We start from the raw sequence: 21871 nt of genomic DNA, 5'->3' as shown, positions 1-21871 counted from the left end.
ATATTACCTCCTCACCAGTGACTCCTTTCACTGAGGTGTGACGGCTGGAAGGAAGGCCAGGACTGAAAAGAAGGACCGAGAGACTTGCACCTGTGTCTAGCAACAGGCTATCTGAGAAATGTAATGTTATAATAAGGGAGTAGTCTTATGTAATGAAAAACATTCCTACAGCCAGTACTGACTTAAAAATGTCAATACTGACTTTTGAGCTAAATCAACTTCACCCTTGACTAGAGGTGAAGTGATCTATGTAGAGTGAATAATGAATGAGGGGAGAGACTGCATCGGGAGACTTGCTATCTTAGGCTGACTGTAAACTGTCATGCTTATATCTGAATGCAGGAATGGTTAAACAAGCTGGGTGTGGTGGCACATGCCTGTAATGCCTGCCCGCAGAGAGGCTGAGGCAGGAGAATTGCCATGAGTTTGAGTTTGAGTTCAAGGCCAGTCTGGACCATAACAAGACCCTGTCTCAAAAATAAATAAACAGACAAATGAATTTATCAATCTTTCACATGTACAAGTTCATGAAGAAAGCTATAAATGAAAGTAAGAATGGGAAGAACCATTATTTTATTAGATTGTGTATTTAAAATTTTTTATTATAGAAAATTTCATATATAAATGAGAGAAACAAACCTCTCTGTAGCTAGTTATTAGTTCATGGCAACTCTTGTTTAATTTGTACTCTTACCCACTTTCCCTAGTTTATCCTTTAGAATGTATACTTAAAAGATAAGAAATGTTCAGAAATTATTTTCATGGCAGTATTCTGTGTTCTTCCAAATGTTTTATAATGTACAATAAATAAGTAATGACATTTTGCTTTCACTATAGAATCTAATCATGTAAACCACTTTAATCTAGTATCATACTTAGTCTAACATAGAAATGTATTTTTAATCCCAGCACATGGGAGGCTGAGGCAGGAAAATCACTGAGAGTTTGAGGCCTGCCTGGGCTGCAAAGTGAGTTCAAGGCCAGCTTGAACTGCATAGTGAGACCCTGTCTCAAATAGACAAAAAAAAAAAAAAAGTGTACATTTGACATTTTTTATCCCAAATAAACATGTGAGAAAATTACTTTCCTATTTCACTTCTATCCACTTACCACTACCACACTATCCATAGATTTTCCTTTCATGAAACTTGTTCAGGAACCTCCACACCTTTTATCTTCAGGGCCTTTGTCATTTCCTCCTGGGTTTTGCTACAGCTCAAGAATGTGACTAGAACAAAGATCATGACATATGACCCTTTAACCCCAAATCCATTCTAAGGTTATCTAGAGGAAGCCGCACCCCCCTCGGTGATCTTTAAAGCCTTACTCATGTAAGCAGTGCGTGGCATGTGCACACATGTAACCCCAGCACACAGAAGACTGAAGCAGGAGGATCACTGAGAGTTTGAGGCAGCCTGGGCTACATAAGTTCAAAGCTAGCCTGAACTAGATAGCAAGAACCTGTCTCCAAAAAAAAAAAAAAGTGTCTTACTTATGTAATAAGATTTACTAACATGAGAATTAATGGAAACAGTTTTTGATAAAAATGAAAATTGGGGGTTTCAGATGACAGTTACAATATGGCATAATAGTTCCATCTTCAAGTTTATTTCTAAATATTATTTTGACTATAAACAAGAAAATTATGAATCTCACGGGTAGTTTTTAAGTGTTTTTTTCACAGCTGTTTTGTAATATCAGCATACACAGAGCTAGCAAGACTTTTTTTCTAATAGTCACACAAGTTCATGTTAATCTTAAACATAATGAAGTTTGGTAGATAACATGTTATAGCTATTATCTTGTCATTTTGATTTTAGTTTTGGACAGTTCTTTTCTTTTTTTTTTTTTTTTTTTTTCTAGTACCAGGAATCGAACTTATGACCTTGCACTTGCCAGACAGGTGCTATACTGCTGAGCTAAACCCCCAGTCCTTCATTTTGATTTTAAATTAATTTTAATTTTTACTAAATAATATGGTACATCATTCAAGAACTACCTAAAATAAATAATAATATTCCCCTTCTTCAGATCTCCCCACACCCGTTTAATGGCTAAAGCCATCTACCTTCATTAACTGATTCTTTCTGCTGATATTTACTGGTACACTTCTTAAATTTGACATTTATATTCATTAATAGATAAGGGTTTTATTTCCTTCCGCGATCACTGTATTATACCTTTACTTCCCTTGTCCCATCTTTCCAGTGTGGTTTTATCACAACTTTTGATTAATTTGGTGCTGGTAGAGTGCTTGCCCAACAGGCACCAGGCCCTGGGTTCAGTCACTAGTACTGCATCAAAAAGCTAAGAAAAACTTAATTAAATCATCACCCAGTGTTTACATTAGCTGTATAAACATTATTTCCTAAGAGTTCAAGTGATGTACTCTTATTTCATTTTTTTTCTTGCATATTTTGTTGTTGTGTTCTGCTGTTAATAATTCATCTTATTTTTTTTCCCTGCTGATCTCCCTCTTCTTTCTCTTTCTCTTCGTCTTTCTCATCTGGGCAGCTGTTCTGTAGTGGTCCTCCCCAGCTTGCTTGCTTTCATGTTGAACAGTCTCATTCCTGGACTCCACATAATTCCTTTTCTTTGTTTACTTTCTGTTTTCTTGGAGGACATCTTCTAGTAACTTCCTGAGAAGGCCGTCATGAGAACATTTTTTTGAGACTTTACTTGAAAAGACATATCTTTAGTTTGTGCTGTTGCTTGATTGATAATTCGTATATAGATTCTTGGTTGAAAACTGTTTTCTCTTAAGTATGTCTTTTTTCATTTTAGCTTTCAGTGTTAAAAATAGGTGATGAGAAGTATGCTATTTGTAATTTTCTTTTGTGACCAACATCTTCGCTCTGGCAGATTTTAACATCTTTCCATTATTCCTGCTGCTCTGAGCTTTTATGGTGATGTACACAGTAGGAATTGTTTTAACTTGTGCTGGGTACTTGGTGGTATTCAGAGGTCTTAGACCTCTCTGATAATTTCCCCTCTTCCTCTGTCCATATTTTATTATTTATTTATTTATTTATTTATTTATTTATTGTGTGTGTGTGTGTGTGTGTGTGTGTGTGTGTGTGTGTGTGTCTTTTTGAGATAGGGTTTCGTTGTACAGTTCAGGGTGGCCTTGAGCTCACTTTGTAGCCCAGGCTAGCCTCGAACTTGCAACGATCCTCCTGCCTCAGTCTCCCGAGTGCTGGAATTACAGGTGTGCGCCACCACACCCGGCCCATATTTTATAATTGAATGTTAGATATCTTTGATTTTTTTTCTTTATTATTGTTCCTTCCTTTCTCTTTCCTAGTAAAATAGTTCCAACCATTCTTGCATTTTTAATTTTAGAAATTCGTTCTGAATTTTGTTTATGCAGTCAGATTTTTTATTTGTAAAAACTCTTATAAGTCTTTTTTAAAAAAAATCTTTGTGTGTGTGTGTGTGTCTTTTTGAGACAGAGTCTCACTATGCAGTTCAGGCTGGCCTTGAGCTCACTTTGTAGCCCAGGCTGGTCTCGAACTTGCAAGGATCCTCCTGCTTCAGCCTCCCAAGTGCTGGGATTACAGGTGTGTGCCACCACGCCCAGCCTAAAAAAATCCTTTCTATATTTTAGTGATTTGATATCTTATTTCTCTAAAATTAGTAATACTAATTCCAGCTTTTCAAATTTTCCTTTTGTTTATATACAGCTACTTATACACTTATAATCCCAAAATTCTGAGAAGCTGAGGCAGGAGAATCACCAAATTTGACGAGCTCAGTCTAGGCAATTTGGCAAGTTAGCAAGACTTTGTTTTAAAATTTAAAATTAGCCCATGTGAAAGCCTGCGTTTAATCTCCAAAACAAACATAATAATAATAACTCCTTTTTTCTAGTTCCTTTTTTTGTTGGTTAGTTGGTTTTGATTTCTGTCATATGTGTTGTTGGAGACTTCTCTAAAATTTCTGTGGAGCATATACTGTCTGATTGCAATAGAGTAAAAGTTCTGAGTATACTGGGCAGAAATTGTAGAAGGATAATTAAGAAGCAAGCTGGCTGTCTTATTTTCAGAAATTTCCTGTTGATATCTAAAGGCCTTTTGTATGCGACTGCATAATTTCTTCAGAGAATGTCTCCATTTCTCCCATGTTATTATGTGAATTCCTAACTGCTGGCCTTCAAAATGTGGGGTGAGGTGCGCTGCAGTGGAAGGCACTGAAGGATGACCCTTCAGTGTGGAGACTTCAATCTAAATCCTTCCTTTTTTCCTGCCTTTACATTGGTCCTGGGGTTCCTGCATTGAGAGCCCTTTTGATGCATTTTCTCTAGAGAATAGCTTGTGACGCCTATAGGTATTGGAGAGGGTAGACATCTAACTGCTCTTATATAGACTGTCGTCTGATCACCTTTTTGTCATATTGGGGCCTCCAGCTTCTGAGAATTTCTGTGCCTTTGTTTTGGTGGTTTTCTTTTTTGTTTTTTTTTTTTTTGATTGTTTGGTTTTTTTTGGTCTTTTTGAGACAGGGTCTCGCTATGCAATTCAGGCTGGCCTCGAGCTCACTTTGTAGCCCAGGTTGGTCTCGAACTTGCAATGATCCTCCTGCCTCAGCCTCCCGAGTGCTGGGATTACAGGCATGCACCACCATGCCTGGCTTTCTGTGCTTTTTGTAGGATCAAGCTGCTTGATTTTTATTGGTATTATCTGTAGATAATTAGATTTTAATTTACAGTACTGTTACATCAGTTAGTCACCAAGAATCTAAGTAAATACCTATTCAATCCACCATATTTAACTAGAAGTTTATGTAAAAATTGTGTAGCTCTAAAATATCATTATTTTTCATTTTCATTTACCCCTCATGCAGAACTTGCAGAGTTGCCTTTGATACGTTTAGACTTCTCCTGCAATAAAATCACAGCAATCCCTGTTTGTTACCGGAACCTCAGGCACCTGCAGGTGATCACCTTAGATAACAACCCACTCCAGTCACCTCCTGCACAGGTAAACCACAGTGCAAACAGGTTGTGGACTTTTTTTTTTTTTTTTTTTTTTTTTGGACAAAGGATAAAATGTAATAATGTGCATTTATCTTTCTGTTGTAAATTAAGTTCTTTGAAAATTATTTCACATATTTCATATTCTATCAAAGCTTTGAATAAATGGGGTAGAAGAGGGATAATAGCCCCAGAATGTTTTTCCTTTCACTAATTTGTCATTTTTAATTTGAGAAATTCTGAAATTGTTTTTTTAATAAAATTTGAGCTAGTCATGGCAGCATATGCTTGAATTTAGAAGGCTGAGGCAAGAGGATCACAAGTTCGAGGCTAGATTGGGCAACTCAGTGAGAATGTCTCAAAATGAAATTTATTTTGAGGGGATGTAGCTTAAGGGTAGAGCACTGGGTTTGATCACCAATATCAAGAAAAAAAAAAGAAGAAGAAGAATTAACTTTCCTTAATTTTCTTCTAGTAAAAATTGAATATAAAGAACATTAAGGCTAGAGACAAATAAAAATACCTTTCCAAAGTAAAGATTATCAATGTATTCTTGTTACCATTGTTTTTTGTCCTTTCTGTTTTCTAAAATCGTAAATTCCTTAGTTAGCCAGTTTACTCATTTGACAGTAATGAAACTAGTAATAACATAATTATAAGGTAGGTTTACATAGAGATTCTGGACATCCTACAGTCTATAAAATGTTTACCAGCCCATAATTTTCACTGTAGCTATTTTTTAAACTGTGCAGTTTATTGACGATTTTATACAAGCCTATAGTCTTTATAGTGTCTGTAAAACTTACATTTAAATTTCATCAATTTAAGGAATTCATTTAGACTTGTGGGACAGATAGTAACAGAAACATATATATAACTTCGTTGTCATTTCCTGCTTCAGGTTGCCTTTAAGCAGGTTCAAAGCATATATACAGTTACTAGATTTCTGAAATCCAAAGTTGTCAGCATAATGTATCAGAAAGAAGTTTCTAAATTCCTGAGGATGCATAGTGAAATAAATGTACTTCTTATTCTAACAGTTTGTAATATATATTGTTTCTGTGTTACTAAAATGTACTAGTGACTAGAAAACAAAAATATATTTACTAGCTAAATACCTAAAATAGCACAGAACCAAATTTTATACATACAGTGTGTGTGTATATTTTTTCCTTTTTTTTTAAAATGAAACTGAAAAATTAAACCCAGGGGCACTCTACCAGTGATCTACATCCCAAGCCCTTTCTTTTTCTTTTTTTTTTTTTGGTTTTTCTCTGGTACCGGGAACCGAACTCACGACCTTGCGCTTGCCAGGCAGGCACTTTTTGCCGCTGAGCTAAATCCCCAGCCCCCGCAAGCCCTTTCTTAAATTTTTTATTTTGAGACAGGGTCTTGCTAAGTTGCCCAAATGAGACTTGAGCTTGTATTCCTCCTGTCTCAGCTTCTCAAAGAGTGCTGGGATTACTGGTGTGGGTCACTGCACCTGGCTAGAATTAATTTTGTTAATGTTACACTACATACTTAATAGAAACAAATGTTTTTCTAGCCCCAATTTATATTGTGTAAAGAGCTGGCTATAATTTTACAAAAAAGAATATGTGTGCTTCAGATGGGTAATCATTTGGTTGCATTTGTATGCTGTTTTATTTAGATCTGCATAAAAGGCAAGATCCACATATTTAAATACCTGAACATGCAAGCTTGTAAGATTGCTCCAGACCTGCCGGATTATGATAGGAGGCCATTGGGCTTTGGCTCCTGGTGCGTATGTTCTATATTTTTGATCTGCCGTATTCCTTCACATGCAGAATCAGATCAACTGGGTCTTTAAATTTGCCTGAATTATTGCCTGTAGAGAAATAATCTGCTTTAACATGTTACTCTCTGAATGTCTGTGTTAAATGTAAAATCAGTTACATAGATCTGATGAAGTGCAGTTCAGTCTGAGTTTCTCAACGTTGGTACTACTGATATTTTTTTAGACCAGATAATTCTTGTGTGAAGCACAATCCTCTTGTAAAAAGTTCAGCAGCATCCCTGGCCTGTATCCATGATGTGCCTTTGGCACCCTCCCAGAGTGACAGACTAAAATGTCTCTGGACGTTGCCAGTGTCCTCTGGTGAGGGGCCAGTTGAAATCCATTAGTGTTAGTGACTTGAATACTAACCTTAGCTCTGCTGCTAACAAGCTTTGTGATTAGGAACTTGGGGTCAGCCTTGACAACACAGCAAGATCCTTTCTCCAATACATATTGTACAGGAAGCTGTGTGTAGAGGATCCCTGGATTTAGGTATCTGTGGGATAACCTGAAACAATTCCTCTTGAATGTTAGGGGACAACAGTGTATATAATAATAATTCTTTCAACTCCTTAAGCACCAGTGAATGATATATTGTACCTTTAAGTCTTACTTAACCAAGGTGTAGATCAGTAGAACCGCATAGTAGTTAGTTGTTCAATTATTTGTCATGCTGGCATGGAGCTAGCGGGTCTTGGTTTTGGCTCCCTGTAGTATCAGTCAGTTCATTTAACCTCCAAATTTTACTTTCTTCCATATGATGTGTACAGCATTTCTACTTCAACGTTTTTTCTGAGAATCAATTGACCTGTGGCAAAAGAACTTAGCATGCCATAAAGCCATATATAAACATTAGGCATAATAATTAGGCCAGGACCAACTTAAAGAGAATCTAGCCTTGCAAAAGACAATATTTAGTAATCCTATAACTCTTTGGATGTTCAGTATACATTAGACACTGTAGCACTTTCAATCTTTACGTGTAACTTTCTATTTTTATATAATATAAAAAGGCAAAATTTTCTACAAATCATTTCATAAAGATTTCAGATTTTTAATTCGTTTCCAGATACAAATGTTTCCAACCCCTTTAGTCAATTGCACTGTTGTGATAATCTTTGTTTTACAGTGGCAGTATTTTTGATTAATGACTTACAGGACTAATGCTTTTTGCTGATTTTAAGCAGCTTTATGTTACAGACTAACTACATTAATTTACGATGATGTGGCAGTGAAACTGAGGAGAGACTAAGGCATTGATAGGAAAAGTCCTGCCTCTGTAACCCCACCAGTGGAATGAACTCTCCCCAACAAGCCTGAGTTCCTGAAAGCAGTGGCCATGCTTTATTCATACGTATGTTCTTAGCACCCGGAACACTATGTGGCATTCAATAAATGTTTGATGAACTAAATGCAAATAAAATAGACTTCGTGACTTGTAATGCTCTATCACTAGTTGTGGTGCTTATACACCTGTACTCTCAGCAGTCAGGAGACTGAGCCAAGAGGATTGCATGTTCAAATCCAGCCTGGGCTAAATAGTGAGTTCAAGGCTAGCCTGGCCTACCTACTGAGACCTGTCCCAAATAAATAAATAAAGATGTGACCACTAGCTTGTATCCAGATACCTACAATTTAACGATAAAGAAATAAGCCAAGCTGCATGTGGTTGCACATGCCTGTAATCCTAGCACTCAAGGAAGCTGAGACAGGAAGATTGCAAGTTTGAGCCCAGTTTAAGATTTAAAAAAATAATAATGAAAAGGGGTTAGGGACATAGCTCAGTGCAAAGCCCTGGGTTAAGTCACAAACGCACATTCACATACACATGAGCGCACACACACACACACACACACACACAGACACACACACAGAGCCTATGGAAAACGAACAAAAGACTTGAACAGACTTCTTCACAAAGAGAGATATAAATAGTTTTTTCTTTCTTTTTTTTTTTTGGTTTTGGTTTTTTTTCCGGTATCGGGAATCAAACTCATGACCTTGCGCTTGCCAGGCACGCTCTGTGCCGCTGAGCTAAATCCCCAGCCCCGAGAGATATAAATAGTAACACACAGAAAAGTAGTCAGTGTCATTGGTCATCATAGGAAATCAATGCAGATTAGGTCACACATCCCCTAGAATGACAAAAATTAAGAAAACTGACCCCTCCAATTATTGGTGAGGATGTGGCATCAACCAGTGCTCTCATACATTGCTTAAAGCATGGTATGTCCACTATGTGAAATAGTTTAGCACTTTTGTGGGATTTTGTAACAACTCTGTTGAGATAATTTACAAACAATAAAATTTACCTGTTTTGAGTGTGCATTTCAGTTAGTTTTGGTAAGTTAATAGTTATTAAGCTGGGTGCAGTGGAGCATGCCTATGACACCAGCACTCGGGAGGCTGAGGCAGGAGGATCGTTGCAAGTTCGAGGCCAGCCTGGGCTACAAAGTGAGCTGAAGGCCAGCCTGAACTGCATAGTGAGACATTGTCTCAAAAAGACACCCCCCCCCCAAAAAAAAATTATATATATGTGTATATATATAGTTACTAAGAAAGCACAACTACAGGCAATATATATATAACAGTTCCATTACCTGCATGTCCCTCTACCCCAGTGTCAAGCTACCATGATGTGCTTTATGACAATAGAGTTTTGCTTTTCTAGAACTTTATCTAAACAGAATCAGAGTGTGAAACATTTTGAGTCTGACTTCTTTTGCGTAGCAAAACATTTTTGAGAGGCATTATCGTTGAATTTTTAAAATGGGGAATAATATTGATGTCAATCTGTAACCCATCTTCATTTTTTGACATGTTTTTAAAATTGGAGGTTTTGAATTTTGGTGAAACTAAAAACCCATAAAGTTGTCTCAAAAAAATAATACTGTAATTTTAAAATGAGAGGTGGATTTGAGCAGACATTGAATAAAAGAAACTAAATGATCCCAGTAAACATACCAGAAAGATACTACTCAACATCACTGGTCATCAGAGAAGCATAAATGAAAAGCGCAGTGAGGTACTGAGACAGACAACTATCGGTACTCACAGAATGGGTAAATTAAAGGCTCAGGATGGAGGCGTTGGCAGCTAGAACCTGGATACATTGCTGGGAGGAAGGCAGAATGACATAGCTACTTTTGAAAACAGGTTGATAAGTTTTTTTAAAGTTAAACCTAAACTTACATATAAGCCATTTATTTTATTCTGGGTTATTTACACAGAATAATGAAAGCAAACTCTTACAAAGATTTATTCACTAATATTCTTGGCACTTTTATTCATAGCAGCCAAAAATGAAACAACTGTCTATCAATAGAAAATGGATTTTTAAAAATTAAGCCACATACAGTACCTGATATCATCTTTCTAAATTCTAGAATAAACAAAACTAATTTTACTCATTTTCTATTACTGTCATAAGAAATTACCACAAATTTAGGTGCTAAAACAGTGTAAGTTTTTTGTTAAAATTCTGTAGGTCAGAAATTGAACAATGCCATTGGGCTAAACCAGGGTGCTGGGAGGGCTGTGCCCTCTCTGTGGGCTCTGGCTTGGATCCTCTTCTGCCCTCTTCTTGCCTTTCTCAGCTTCCAGAGGCTGTCTGCACTCCTTGGCTCACAGAACCCGTCCTCCATCGTCAGGCCAGCATTGCATCACACTGCCCTGTTCTGCGTCCCTCTTCCACATTTAAGGACACTTGTAAGCAGCACTCTGGAGGCTAAGGAAGGAGATCTGTGAGGTGGAGGCTGGAGCACCAAAATCAAATGCAAAATCAAATACAAGGACATTTCCAATTACATTGGGCTCACTCTAAAACCAAGATAATCTCCCTTTTTAGAACATACCTTTTTTTGGTATCAGGAATTGAACTCAAGACCTTGTGCTTGCCAGGCAGGTGCCGTGCCACTGAGCTATATCCCTGGCAATAATCTCCATTTTTAAAAATAAGTTCACCAGCAACCTTATTCCTATCTACAACCTTAATTCCCTTTGCCATGTGAGGTGACATACAAGTTCCAGAGATGAGGTTGTGGCTATTTTTAGGGGCCAGTATTCAGCCTTCTGCACTAATTTAATAATTTAAAAGAAAATCAGCAGGGATTTTCCCTGAGAAGCACGCAGTGGCAGCACAAAGGGGATTTGACCGGGAGGAATGGCAAGCACCTTCTGGTGAAGTAGAAATACCTTCATGTGACAGAGGTGGAGAGACAGGGATATAGTGATTTGTCACAATTGTGCAGCTGAGATCTGTGCTTTTGAATGTATTCAAATTACAATAAAGGACTAAGTACCATGAGATGTTTATTAATAAAATTATATCTGTTTTATTTTACATTTTAAGATATAAGACTTTAAAATCGCTTCTCAACCTTTGGCTAAGATCAAGTGAAGATATCAGACTTACAGTAAAAGCTAGTTTCTTTCTGGCAGCCATGAAGAACTATACTCAGGCCGCCCCTATGGAGCTCTCGATTCAGGTTTCAATAGTGTGGACAGTGGCGATAAGAGATGGTCAGGGAACGAGGTGAGTGTCTCTTCTGTGTGGTGGACTCCTGATTAAGAGAAAAGAAAATGGTGAAGGGGGAAGAGCCTGGTTGGATTAGGTTTCTTAGCGCATAAAATACAGGAAAGTCAAGACAGGGACAAAAATCCCATGTAATCCTTCCACCCAAAAATAGTATTCTGGGGCTGGGGATGTAGCTTGGTGGTAGGGTGTTTACCTAACGTGTGAGGCCCTGGGTTCCACCCACAATACCACCAAAGAAAAGAAAAAGTACCATCTTTTTACCATGTCTATTTTGTATGCTTATTATCTCCTTGTCTCATACAAATAGTTTTGTGTTCTGGAAGGCAAACAGGAACTGTCAGTTTTAACTGAACCCTACAGTTTGAAGTCTGGGTAGTCTGGAGCGGAGGTAGAAGGAATGCTGGAAGGCAAGGGAAAATAGGACTCTAGGCTGGTGGGTAGAGATGTGAACCTGCTAAAGAATATCCACATTCCTGTGAGCAAAGAAAAGAAGAAAAAGACTATCCACACGTCAAAATCAGATTGCTTTTTGTTTGTGTTTAATTATTGAGCTGGGCATGGTGGCACATGCCTTTAATCCCAGCACTCCAGGAGGCTGAGGCAGAAGGATCACTGTGAGTTCAAGGCCAGCCTAGACTACATAGGAAGGCTGTGCCTCAAAAGAAAAAAAAAATTACTATGTTTTCTGCTTTTTAAAATCACTAAGCCTTAAATTGGATTAAATGATTAAATAAGCTTTTTCTTAGCAAGATTGGTAGCATCCAGTTTCTAACGTTGTTTCATTGAGAGTCCAAAGCAAATTAAATTTAAATCAGCCTATTTATAATTTGGAATGGCTTGTATACATATATCTGGGTGACTGTGCCCATAGAGACATGTACGTAGATCACAAATCTGCGTAAATTTGTTTGTTTTGGTGCTGGAAATCAAACTCAGGACCTTGCACTTGCCAGGCAGGTACTGTGCCACTGAGCTATATCCCCGGTCTTGTGTATATAATTATAAAGTCATGAATGCCCTTATTTCTTCTCTTTGTTGACTGTGGCAGAATATCTACAGCAGAGTTTACCATTTTTACCTTTTTTAAGTGTTCATTTCTCTGGGCATGGTGGCACGTGTCTGTAATCCCAGTACGTGAGAGGCTGAGACAGGAGGATGTCTCCAAAAAAAAGTCTGTTGCACTTGCATTAAATACATTCACATTGGTGTCTGTCTGTCTTTGCTGTCCACTTCCAAAACATTTTTGCAGGAGTGGGAATGCAGCTCAGTGGTAGAGTACTTGCCTGTCATATATAAGGCACTGGGTTCAGTCCCAGCACCAGAAGCCAAAAATAACTTTGCTATTTCTTCCTAAATGTTAATTTTAACTAGCTTATATTATGCCCATACTTAAATATGTTGGCCAAAATTGAGGATAAATTTTTTAACGTTTCTACTGTTTTTTTAAGCCTACAGATGAATTTTCAGATCTGCCTCTTCGGGTAGCTGAGATTACTAAAGAACAAAGACTACGAAGAGAAAGCCAATACCAAGAGAATCGGAACAGTTTAGTTGTAACAAATGGTGGAGGTAAACAGAATAATGACATCTAATCTTTTTAATTTCTGAAATTTTCTTTGAAGCAGTCTTTTCCACATCCACTCCTTCTGTTTGGGTGTCTGTAGCTTTCTCACTGGTCCTTTCAAGACTTCTTTACATATAAGGACCAGAAAAAGTTGTTTTCCTCAGGGATGAGACTTCAGTTTTTCTGTTTTCAGGTTTGCAGTAAAACATGTATCTCTGTCATTCTTATTTTGGGAGGAAACTTATTAGAGACAGTTCACCTGGAATACCTCTTTGAAGTACCATTCTCCCTTTTTTAAGTGATGATTTGCCCTCTTGCAGGAATTCAGTGTATTGCTTAATATTTATCTTTTCTTTTAACTGCAATCGTTCTCTTCAGGGCTGAATATTTTCCTTACTCTGACATTTAAAATTTTGCAGTTTTTATAGAATAGGCAGATATCTTTTTGTTTCCTTGTGTAGTACTTCTGAAATGAACTTAATTTTAGCATTCTGTTCCATAATGGCTTAGTTTAAGTCACCAAATCCTAATGTTTCAGGGGCTTATTAGAGCAAAATGACTTAGTTTGCTTTTTAGAGAAAAGCTTTCCTCTGAATGATGATTTTAAGTGGCTTGCTGTCTTTCTTTTCCTCGCCATTTTGTATTCATCTTTATTCCTTTCACTTAACTATTCCACCAACATTTCAGTAATTTTAGTTTTGTTTTAAATTTTGTCCTCATACAAGATATCTTTCCAGTTTGTTTGAGACATAATTTCTGGATCTGTGCTTTTCAGTATGGTAGCCACTAGCCACATGTTGTAATCGACCACTTGAAATGTTTTCCTGCCAGGCATTGGTGGTGCATGCCTGTAATCCCAGCACTCAGGAGGCTGAGGTAGGAGAATTGCCTTGAGTTCGAGGCCAGCCTAAATTAATAATAAAACTCTTGTCTCAAAATAAAAAAGAAAAAGAAATGTTTTCCTGAATTGAGATGTACTATAAGTATAAAATACACATCAGATTTTGAAGACTTCATAAGAAAAAATGCATATAAAATAATATCATATTAGTTATATGTTGAAATGATCACACTTAGCTATATTGGACAACATAAAAAAATATTAGCCAGGCATAGTGGCATCACACCTGTAATCCCAATACTCTAAGCTGCTGAGGCAGGAGGATCACAAGTTCAAGCCCAGCCTGGGCAATTTAATGACTGAAGCCCAGGCTGGGCAACTTAGTCAGACCCTGTCTCAAAACAAGAAAAAAATCTAAAGGGCCAGGGAGTATAGCTCAGTGTGAAGGCCCTCATTTCAATCCCTAGTACAAAAAACCCAAGATTTTTAATGTCATCTTTTCCTTTCTTTTTGTTTGAGGGGAGGTGGGGGTGTGGGTTGTTTTATATTACTGGGTCTTGAATCCAAAGCCTCACACTAAGCTACATCCCTATTCCTTATGTATGTATGTATGTATATATGTATTTATGTATGCTGAGGCAGAATATTAGGTAGCCCAGGCCTTGAACTGGCCTTGAACTAGTAATCCCCCTAAACCAGTCTCCCAAGAAGTTGGGATAACTGACATTTTCCCCAGCGTCCAGCTACCTTTATTTAATGTAGTTACTAGCAAATTTAAAATCACTTATGTAGTTCCCTTTTTTAGGTTGCATTTTTTTCTCTTGGACTGCACAGTCTAAATAGTATGAAAAAGGGATGTTGCTGTCTTGGAAAATAGTCACAATGTAAACTTTGTAGTCAAATCGTAGCACATTGCAAAAAATGCATTTATATACTTGGTTTCTAAAGTGGATGTAGACTTAGGACCTTTTCATCTTTGCTTTTTTATTTTTATTTTTATTTTTATTTTTGTCTTTTTTAGAGACAGGGTCTCGCTATGTAGTTCAGGCTGGCCTTGAGCTCACTTTGTAGCCCAGGCTGGTCTCGAACTCAAAACGATCCTCCTGCTTCAGCCTCCCAAGTGCTGGCATTACAGGTGTGTGCCACCACGCCCGGATGACCTTTTCATCTTTGGTAGCTATGAGCAAATCCTAATAATTCAAAATTTATTTTTAATATTAATTGCAGCTTTAGAATTTGCTACAAAAAATTTAATCAGAAGACTAAATTGAGAACTAGACTTCTCCAAATTCACTATTCCCAGCAACTGCACTTACAGGCAACTTACGAAGCATCATGAAATAATCGGGGTTTACTGCATCTCTGAAGAAACTATCTAGTAGCAAGGATTTTTTCCTAATGTACCACTTTAAATATTTATTAAGTGTAATTAGTTTTAAACAGTAGGACATTCTAAAACTTAATGGATGAAACAATTATGCAGCTGTCTTAATTATATGCTTTCTTCACTCTGAAGCATCTTGAAAAGAAAAAAATTCTTCAAATGATTCCCTTTCATTCACAAATTACTGCAAAATATGTACAAGGTCGACCTTTAGCAATTAATTTTCTAAATAGGAAAATCTTTGTTCTGGTCATGGTATTTTAAAAAAAACGTTCAACAAAAGTTAGGAAGTGAAATGTTAGTCAATAACTTTCTTTCTCTCCAAGTCCAGTTTCATCCTACCCTTTCTTTTCCTTTCTTTATTTTTTATTGATTGATTGAGGGGAGAAGGCCTTTGCTTTGTTGCCCTTGATGGCCCCAAATTGCTAATGCTCCTACTTCAGCCTCCCAGATAGCCTGGATTACAGGTGGACATTGCCAAGCCTGGCTACTCTTCTAATTTTTATTGCCTTTACTTTCTTTTGAATTGACTGTTAGGTTTTCTGTGTCCCAACCTCCAAAAGAGGTACTAAGCCTCCCAAAAAATGAAAAGAAAAGATGCACTTTTCAGTCATTAAAAATTAGTCCTCTCCTCTTTCACAAAGTCAGACCGTCTTGTTTAAAACTGAGGAGCTATCCAAAAAAATAAGAAATGAAGTAGGTCTGTATTTCAGTAATTACCATTAGCTTTCTTTAGTAACCTTGGACTAAGGTTTTCAGAGGACTTTTTTTTGAGAGTAAGTAGCCATGGACTATAAAGACAAACCTTGGGTCCTTTCTACTTTCACAATAGAAAATGTTAGGGGAAAGGAGAGAATATAATTTGAACGAATGTCTTTTATTGCCTGTCTTGAGTGTTTTCTCTGGTGTGTGTGATGTCTGCAGTGGAACACGACTTGGATCAGATCGACTACATTGACAGCTGTGCTGCAGAGGAAGAGGAGGATGAAGCAAGACAGCTCCGGGGCCTAGACTCCGACAGCCTCAGCTCACAGTTCATGGCGTACATCGAACAGCGACGGATCTCGCATGAGGTGGTACACACTGAAGACTGAACTTGTGTTGTCCCCTAGCACATGTTTAGGCAGTTCATAGCAGTATACGTTTCTCTCATATCAGCAATGTATAGGTTTAGGTCTAATTGTTTCATTATAATGTTTACTTCTATTTTTAACCCTAAATTTTTCATATTTATTTTGAAAATCAGACAGTAGTCTCAAGTAGAATTTAGATTTTTGTTTATATGTTTGGTTCTTTTGTTTTGTTTTGTTTTTTGAGATAGGGTGTTAAGACTGGCCTTGAACTCACTGTGTAGTCTAGGCTGACCTGGGACTCGTAGCAATCTTCCTGCCTCAGCCTCCGAAGTGCTGGGATTATAGGCGTGCACCACCACATCCAGTTATATTTATTTTTCAAGTAAGAAAACAGATCTCCTAATTTCGAAGAAAGAGTAAAAAAGAGTAACCTAAGGCCTTTGAAGAAAATATGAAGAAAGCAGATGCTTTCCATTGTGTGTCTTTGTTTTTGTTTCGCTTTTTTATTAAAACAACTGGTAAGTCATGGTGTGATTGATTAGTATAAGAATTAAGCCCAAAAAGTTGACTTTGAGACAACATACAACTTACCCATAAAATTTTTATAATAAGCTTAATTATATTGGAGCTTTTATCCTAAGTTAACAGAACATAAATTGTTTGCTATTAAAATTCTAGAATTGAATTGCCCTGGAAAACAAATGCACATTCAGCCCGCTGCAGACTCTGCCAGTTCCCCCGGGGTCTGAAGAAAAATAGCATTCTTCAGGGCATCGAGTCAGCCTAATAAAATAGCTAATAAAATAGCCTAATAAAATAGCATCTTCATGTCTGTGATGTTGAAGTCTGCAGTTTGTCCCCGGCTCTGAGCGGGGTTATTTGAGAAACACATGGGGTCTTTTTGGAGAATGATGTATTTAGCCTTTCAGAAACAAATTAATCAAATGGGACATGCTGCAGTGTGAGTTACCATTCTTTAAAAAGAGCCCTTCGGTTTTCCTGTTTGAAGGCTTTGAACACAGTGCTTTTTGTTAGTGTTCAGAAGACAATGTTCAAAAATTGGATAAAGTTACATAAATCAAATCCTGCGGCCCAAAGGCAGTAATGGGCAGGTGACGAATGAATCCCTTGTGGCCATGCTATTAGCCTCTCTGCTGGAGTAAAGAACTATTTTGCAATAAAAGTAAAATTAATAGTGTCACATTATAGTCTTTAATTTTTTTGTGATCATTGTCTTTGATCATTTTATAGTTAAATTGTGTAGATGGGGTATCTACTATAATTGAAAATGCACCAGGGATATAGCTCAGCGGCACAGCACCTGCCTGGCAAGCACAAGGTCGTGAGTTCAATTCCTGGTACCACCAAAAAAACACAATGCTTATACTGTAATGAAAAATTATGCCACCATTTCTTTAATCCATTAGATTGACTCTTTTTATAGTAATATGTTTTTAAATTCTAAGTTGCTTATATATGATAGTTTTATAAATCTATAACATAAGGCTCTATGATTTTTATATCATAAAGCTTCCTAAAATTTGGCAATTGGTAAAATATAATGAAGCAGTATTATTTTAGATGTTTTAACAAACAGTAGAAAAATACCTTGTATTCCTGAATACTGTTTTTAAAAAAAGTTTATTAAAAAACTAACTTATTTAAGGTATTAAATGCTCTGCTATTATTTAATTTTATTATAATGCCACTCCCATACATATACCACCTCTGCCTGAATGTTATACTTATTTTTAAATTAAATCAGTATCATGTTTATTTTTTACAAAAATTTCAGTTAAAAAAAATTTCTCTGACAGTTTTAGGTGGTTGCAATATCATAAAACCAGAATGGTTAAGTTATTGATGTAACATCCCAGGAAAAATTTTTGCTCATTAAAAAAGAATGACATGGTCACTAAGAATAATTATTCTCTCATTAGGATTCCAGAATTAGAATAATTTAATCTGATTTGTTATGACCAAACTTAAAGGCAGTCAGCTTTTAGCCTTTTGGAATAACTGGCTAAAGATTTTCTAGTTATATATGATATACTTACTTCATGGAGGTAGGCTCTGAATAGTTTGAAATTTGACTTTTTTTATTCTTTTTGGAGATGCTGTTTTCTTTTCCCTTATAGAATAGCCATTATCGTGATTAATTTTGGTGTTGAAATAAAATTTTACTGCTTCTGTACATTCTTATCTTACAAAGTGTGTACTGTGCAAATCATTAAGACTGTGCCTTGGATTTCTCATTTTTAGTGTGTGGTCTCTGTTGGTTCATCCAGCTGTTTTCCTTAGCAATGCATCCTCAGTGATGCTTTTCAAAAATAGCCTATAAGTTAATTATATTTCTCTTTTAATTAGCATTGTATTTTACCATACATAAACGTTACTTTTTGTTTTTATCTTGATATCCCACCAATATCTTCAGGACTAGTTTTGTGACTAAGGTAACAGTTTGTGGTGGTAAAAAAGTAAAGAAACATCATCTGCCTAAAGAACTCCCAATTACAATAGCTGTTCAAGAGAAACTGAGCAGATGTTGGGGTAGAGATGTCTTAGAACGTTGTACCAGATGACCTCTAAAATCCTTTCCTACCACTCAGGAAATATTACTGTATTGGGTCACTGTAATTTGTATAATACAGCAAGAAGGAAATCGTTCTTTAAATAAAATGTAGATTATGAATATTATCAAAGCATATGACATGTAACCTGCAGTGCTTTTAAACATGTTCACATTTGAGATTATATTGAAATACCTCTTCGTATAATTTACAAATCTTTAAATGTCAAGTCAAATGTAAGTGATATAATTATAGTGTTCTGGGTGCACATTTTACATTTATTTATGCTGTTTTCATCTAGGGTTCACCAGTAAAGCCAGCAGCCATTAGGGAGTTTCAAAAACCAGAAGATATGAGGCGATATTCATATCAAAACAGGTTTGAAAAAGCAATTCTACTTATTTGTTCCATCTTAAATCTCAGTAATAGGTGTGAAGTGGTTTTGGTTTTGTGCAAATCATATATAATGAAGATATGTAGATACTGTGCTGTGTACCTTAGAGACCATGTATTTAAAGCTAAGGGACAGTGTGCTTTTATGCTCATGCCATAGGATAGAGGTAAAATTGATTTATTCTAAATTCAGATCACCTAAACTATTACCTATACAATTAATTGATTTGAAGGTACTTAGTGGCAATGAGATTTTATGGCGATAATGTGGGCTCATGCATGAAGAGGGCTGAGCATGTTTTTGCTAGCTTGACTGAGGTTGTTCAGTCAAGTGGTACAGACAGATCTAATCACTTTTATCTGTCTTTCTACTAGTAAAATTAATAAGCCACCCAATGGGACAGTCATGCATGTACCACCAGTGTCTCAAGCCTCCCAGCAGTGAGACATACAAATTACGGCCCAATGGTGAATGTGTTAAAGATTTTCAGAAGTCCTATTTATTTATTTATTTTTTTAAATTTTTGTCTTTCTGAGGCAGGGTCTCGCTATGCAGTTCAGGCTGGTCTTGAGCTCACTTTATAGCCCAGGCTGGTCTCGAACTCACAATGATCTTCCTGCTTCAGCCTCCCAAGTGCTGGTATTACAGGTGTGTGCCACCACGCCTGGCTATCTATCTGTCTGTCTATCTGTCTATTTATTTACTTATTTATGGCATGGTTCTGGGGATTGAACCCAGGGAATGCTGAGCTATACCCCAACTCCCCACTCTAGCCTTTTGAGACAAGGTCTTACCCTGCTGCTTGCAGGGAGTGCAAACATCCTGGGACTTGCAAACTTCCCTTTTCGCTGTGTATAAATAAAGACACAGACCGTGCTGAGTTGTCACTACCTCTCCATCAGAGAGGTCAGATCCAACCTGGTCCCAGCCTTTTTCTGTGTCTTGTTTTTTCTTAATCTCCCATCACTCCCTGTCAGCACGCCGCTGGCTGCGTGAGTTGTAGCACAAGGAAACTCCAAGATTTGAAGGGGAGGCTAAATGTCACCTGCAGTTGCTGGTCTCCTATGTGTCTGTGTTCTATGCTTTGGGGATGGTGTTACTCCATTCCTTCTGACAATATTTCCTGAGCAATCAGATGGTTCTGGTTCTCATCCAGATTCCTGATAGCTTAGACCTTACCATTAAATAGAGACAAGTACATGTCACAGATATGTGTTATGTTCTGCTAAGTACTACAAAAAAGAAAATAAAACAGAGCAAAAGATGTGGTAGTGTCAGATGAAGGAGAGTGCGAGCAGTGTGTTTTGGGGTGATACTTCAGTGGAAATGTGGCAAAGTGAGGGAACAGTATTCTACCATCTAGGCCAGGGCCCAGAGGTAGGGGGATGCCTGGTATGTTTAAAATTTGCCAAGGAAGCCAGACATGGTGGTGCATACCTATATCCTAGCACCATAAAGATCTATTAAATTAATAAATGAAGTAATAAATGAGTAGGGCAAGGTGGTGCATGCCTGGAGTCCTAGCACTTGGGAGGCTGAGGCAAGTGTGAATGACATGAGATTATTTCCCAGGCTTGTATATAAGCTGAGACTGCTTCTTTCTCCACTGCCTGATATTTTATCTTGGGTAAGCATGGTGGACATGAGTCTAGCAACTTCAGCAAACTGCCACATCCGTGTATTATTAGTGGGAGGCAGTTGGGGGCTGAGGATGTAGCTCAGTGGTGCTATGCTCACCCTGCATGCACAAGGCTGTAGGTTCACTCTCCAGCACTGCTAAAGGGGGAAGAAATAGTAGGCAATAGGAAACCATGAAAGCTTTGAGGGATTTATTTTTATTTTCCATACAGCACACTTTCAATGTGTTTAAATCACCTTGATAGGCTAATAATGAGTTTCAAATTTCAAGTCAAAAAGTCACAACTCCACCATTTTTAGTTTCAGACAGAAATGTGATTACAGAGGTAAAACACTAAATCAGCTTCAGGAAAAAGATAAAATCCCAAATTTATAAGAATTAACACTGATAAGCAAATAGTTCCTCCTCCCTTTTAGCATCAAATAGGGTTTCACCTTTTTCTTAAGAATAAAAATCAGCCAGGCATGGTGGTGCACACCAAAAATCTACCTACTCCAGAGACCAAGGCAGGAGTATGGTCAATTTGAGACCAGCTTGGGCAGCTTAGTAAGAGCTCATCTCAAAATTTTAAAAGAATTGGAATGTATCTCAGTGGTACAGCACTTGTGTACCATTGGGGGGCCTTGGGTTAAATCCCCATTACCACAAAGAAAAAACAAAAAGAATAAAACTTTGCTATTAAAATTGCTTTATCAGTTGAAAATGAGAGTAGGAATTGTTTATAAGTAGAGTTATCAGGTTTTGTAGAACTCCAGATTTTTTTTTTTTTTTTGTCTTTTTTGAGACAGGGTATCACTATGCAGTTCAGGCTGGCCTTGAGCTCACTTCGTAGCCCAGGCTGGCCTCGAACTCACAACGATCCTCCTGTCTCAGCCTCCCGAGTGCTGGGATGACAGGCATGTGCCACCATGCCCGGCTGAACTCCAGATTTTTGTGGATAAAACGGCTTTATATGTAAAAGCGTCTCAGTTTGCGCACAAAGAAGATAGTAGTTATATATGTTATGAAGAAATGATACCACCTGAGAGTGATCTCAGCTTACCATTGCACAGCGCTGGCTGGCGCAGACAGTTGTTGGCTGGCTGTAGAATAATCAGGGGCA

At 37.3% G+C, this 21871-nt stretch overlaps 1 protein-coding gene across 8 annotated transcripts in view; it reads left to right on the top strand.

Annotated features, from left to right (window-relative positions):
* The window catches only part of Lrch3 (leucine-rich repeats and calponin homology (CH) domain containing 3), an 88306-nt gene that overhangs the window by 35172 nt on the left and 31263 nt on the right, over nucleotides 1-21871 (top strand). For all 8 annotated transcript variants that reach the window (XR_001233690.1, XM_005383086.2, XM_005383089.2 and 5 more), the window contains exons 5-10: nucleotides 4840-4976; nucleotides 6621-6730; nucleotides 11208-11301; nucleotides 12753-12873; nucleotides 16018-16166; nucleotides 19038-19114. Coding sequence is in view for 7 of the 8 variants with exons in the window: in XM_005383086.2 (XP_005383143.1) it covers nucleotides 4840-4976; nucleotides 6621-6730; nucleotides 11208-11301; nucleotides 12753-12873; nucleotides 16018-16166; nucleotides 19038-19114 (688 nt within the window). In the remaining variant the exon portion in view is untranslated. The remainder of the gene's footprint in view (nucleotides 1-4839; nucleotides 4977-6620; nucleotides 6731-11207; nucleotides 11302-12752; nucleotides 12874-16017; nucleotides 16167-19037; nucleotides 19115-21871) is intronic.

Source organism: Chinchilla lanigera, unplaced genomic scaffold, assembly GCF_000276665.1.
Source record: "Chinchilla lanigera isolate Chin_1 unplaced genomic scaffold, ChiLan1.0 scaffold00019, whole genome shotgun sequence".
Classification (NCBI taxonomy): Eukaryota; Metazoa; Chordata; class Mammalia; order Rodentia; family Chinchillidae; genus Chinchilla; species Chinchilla lanigera.
Note: the sequence above shows the minus strand (reverse complement) of the source record. Positions and strands in the feature narration are given on the sequence as shown.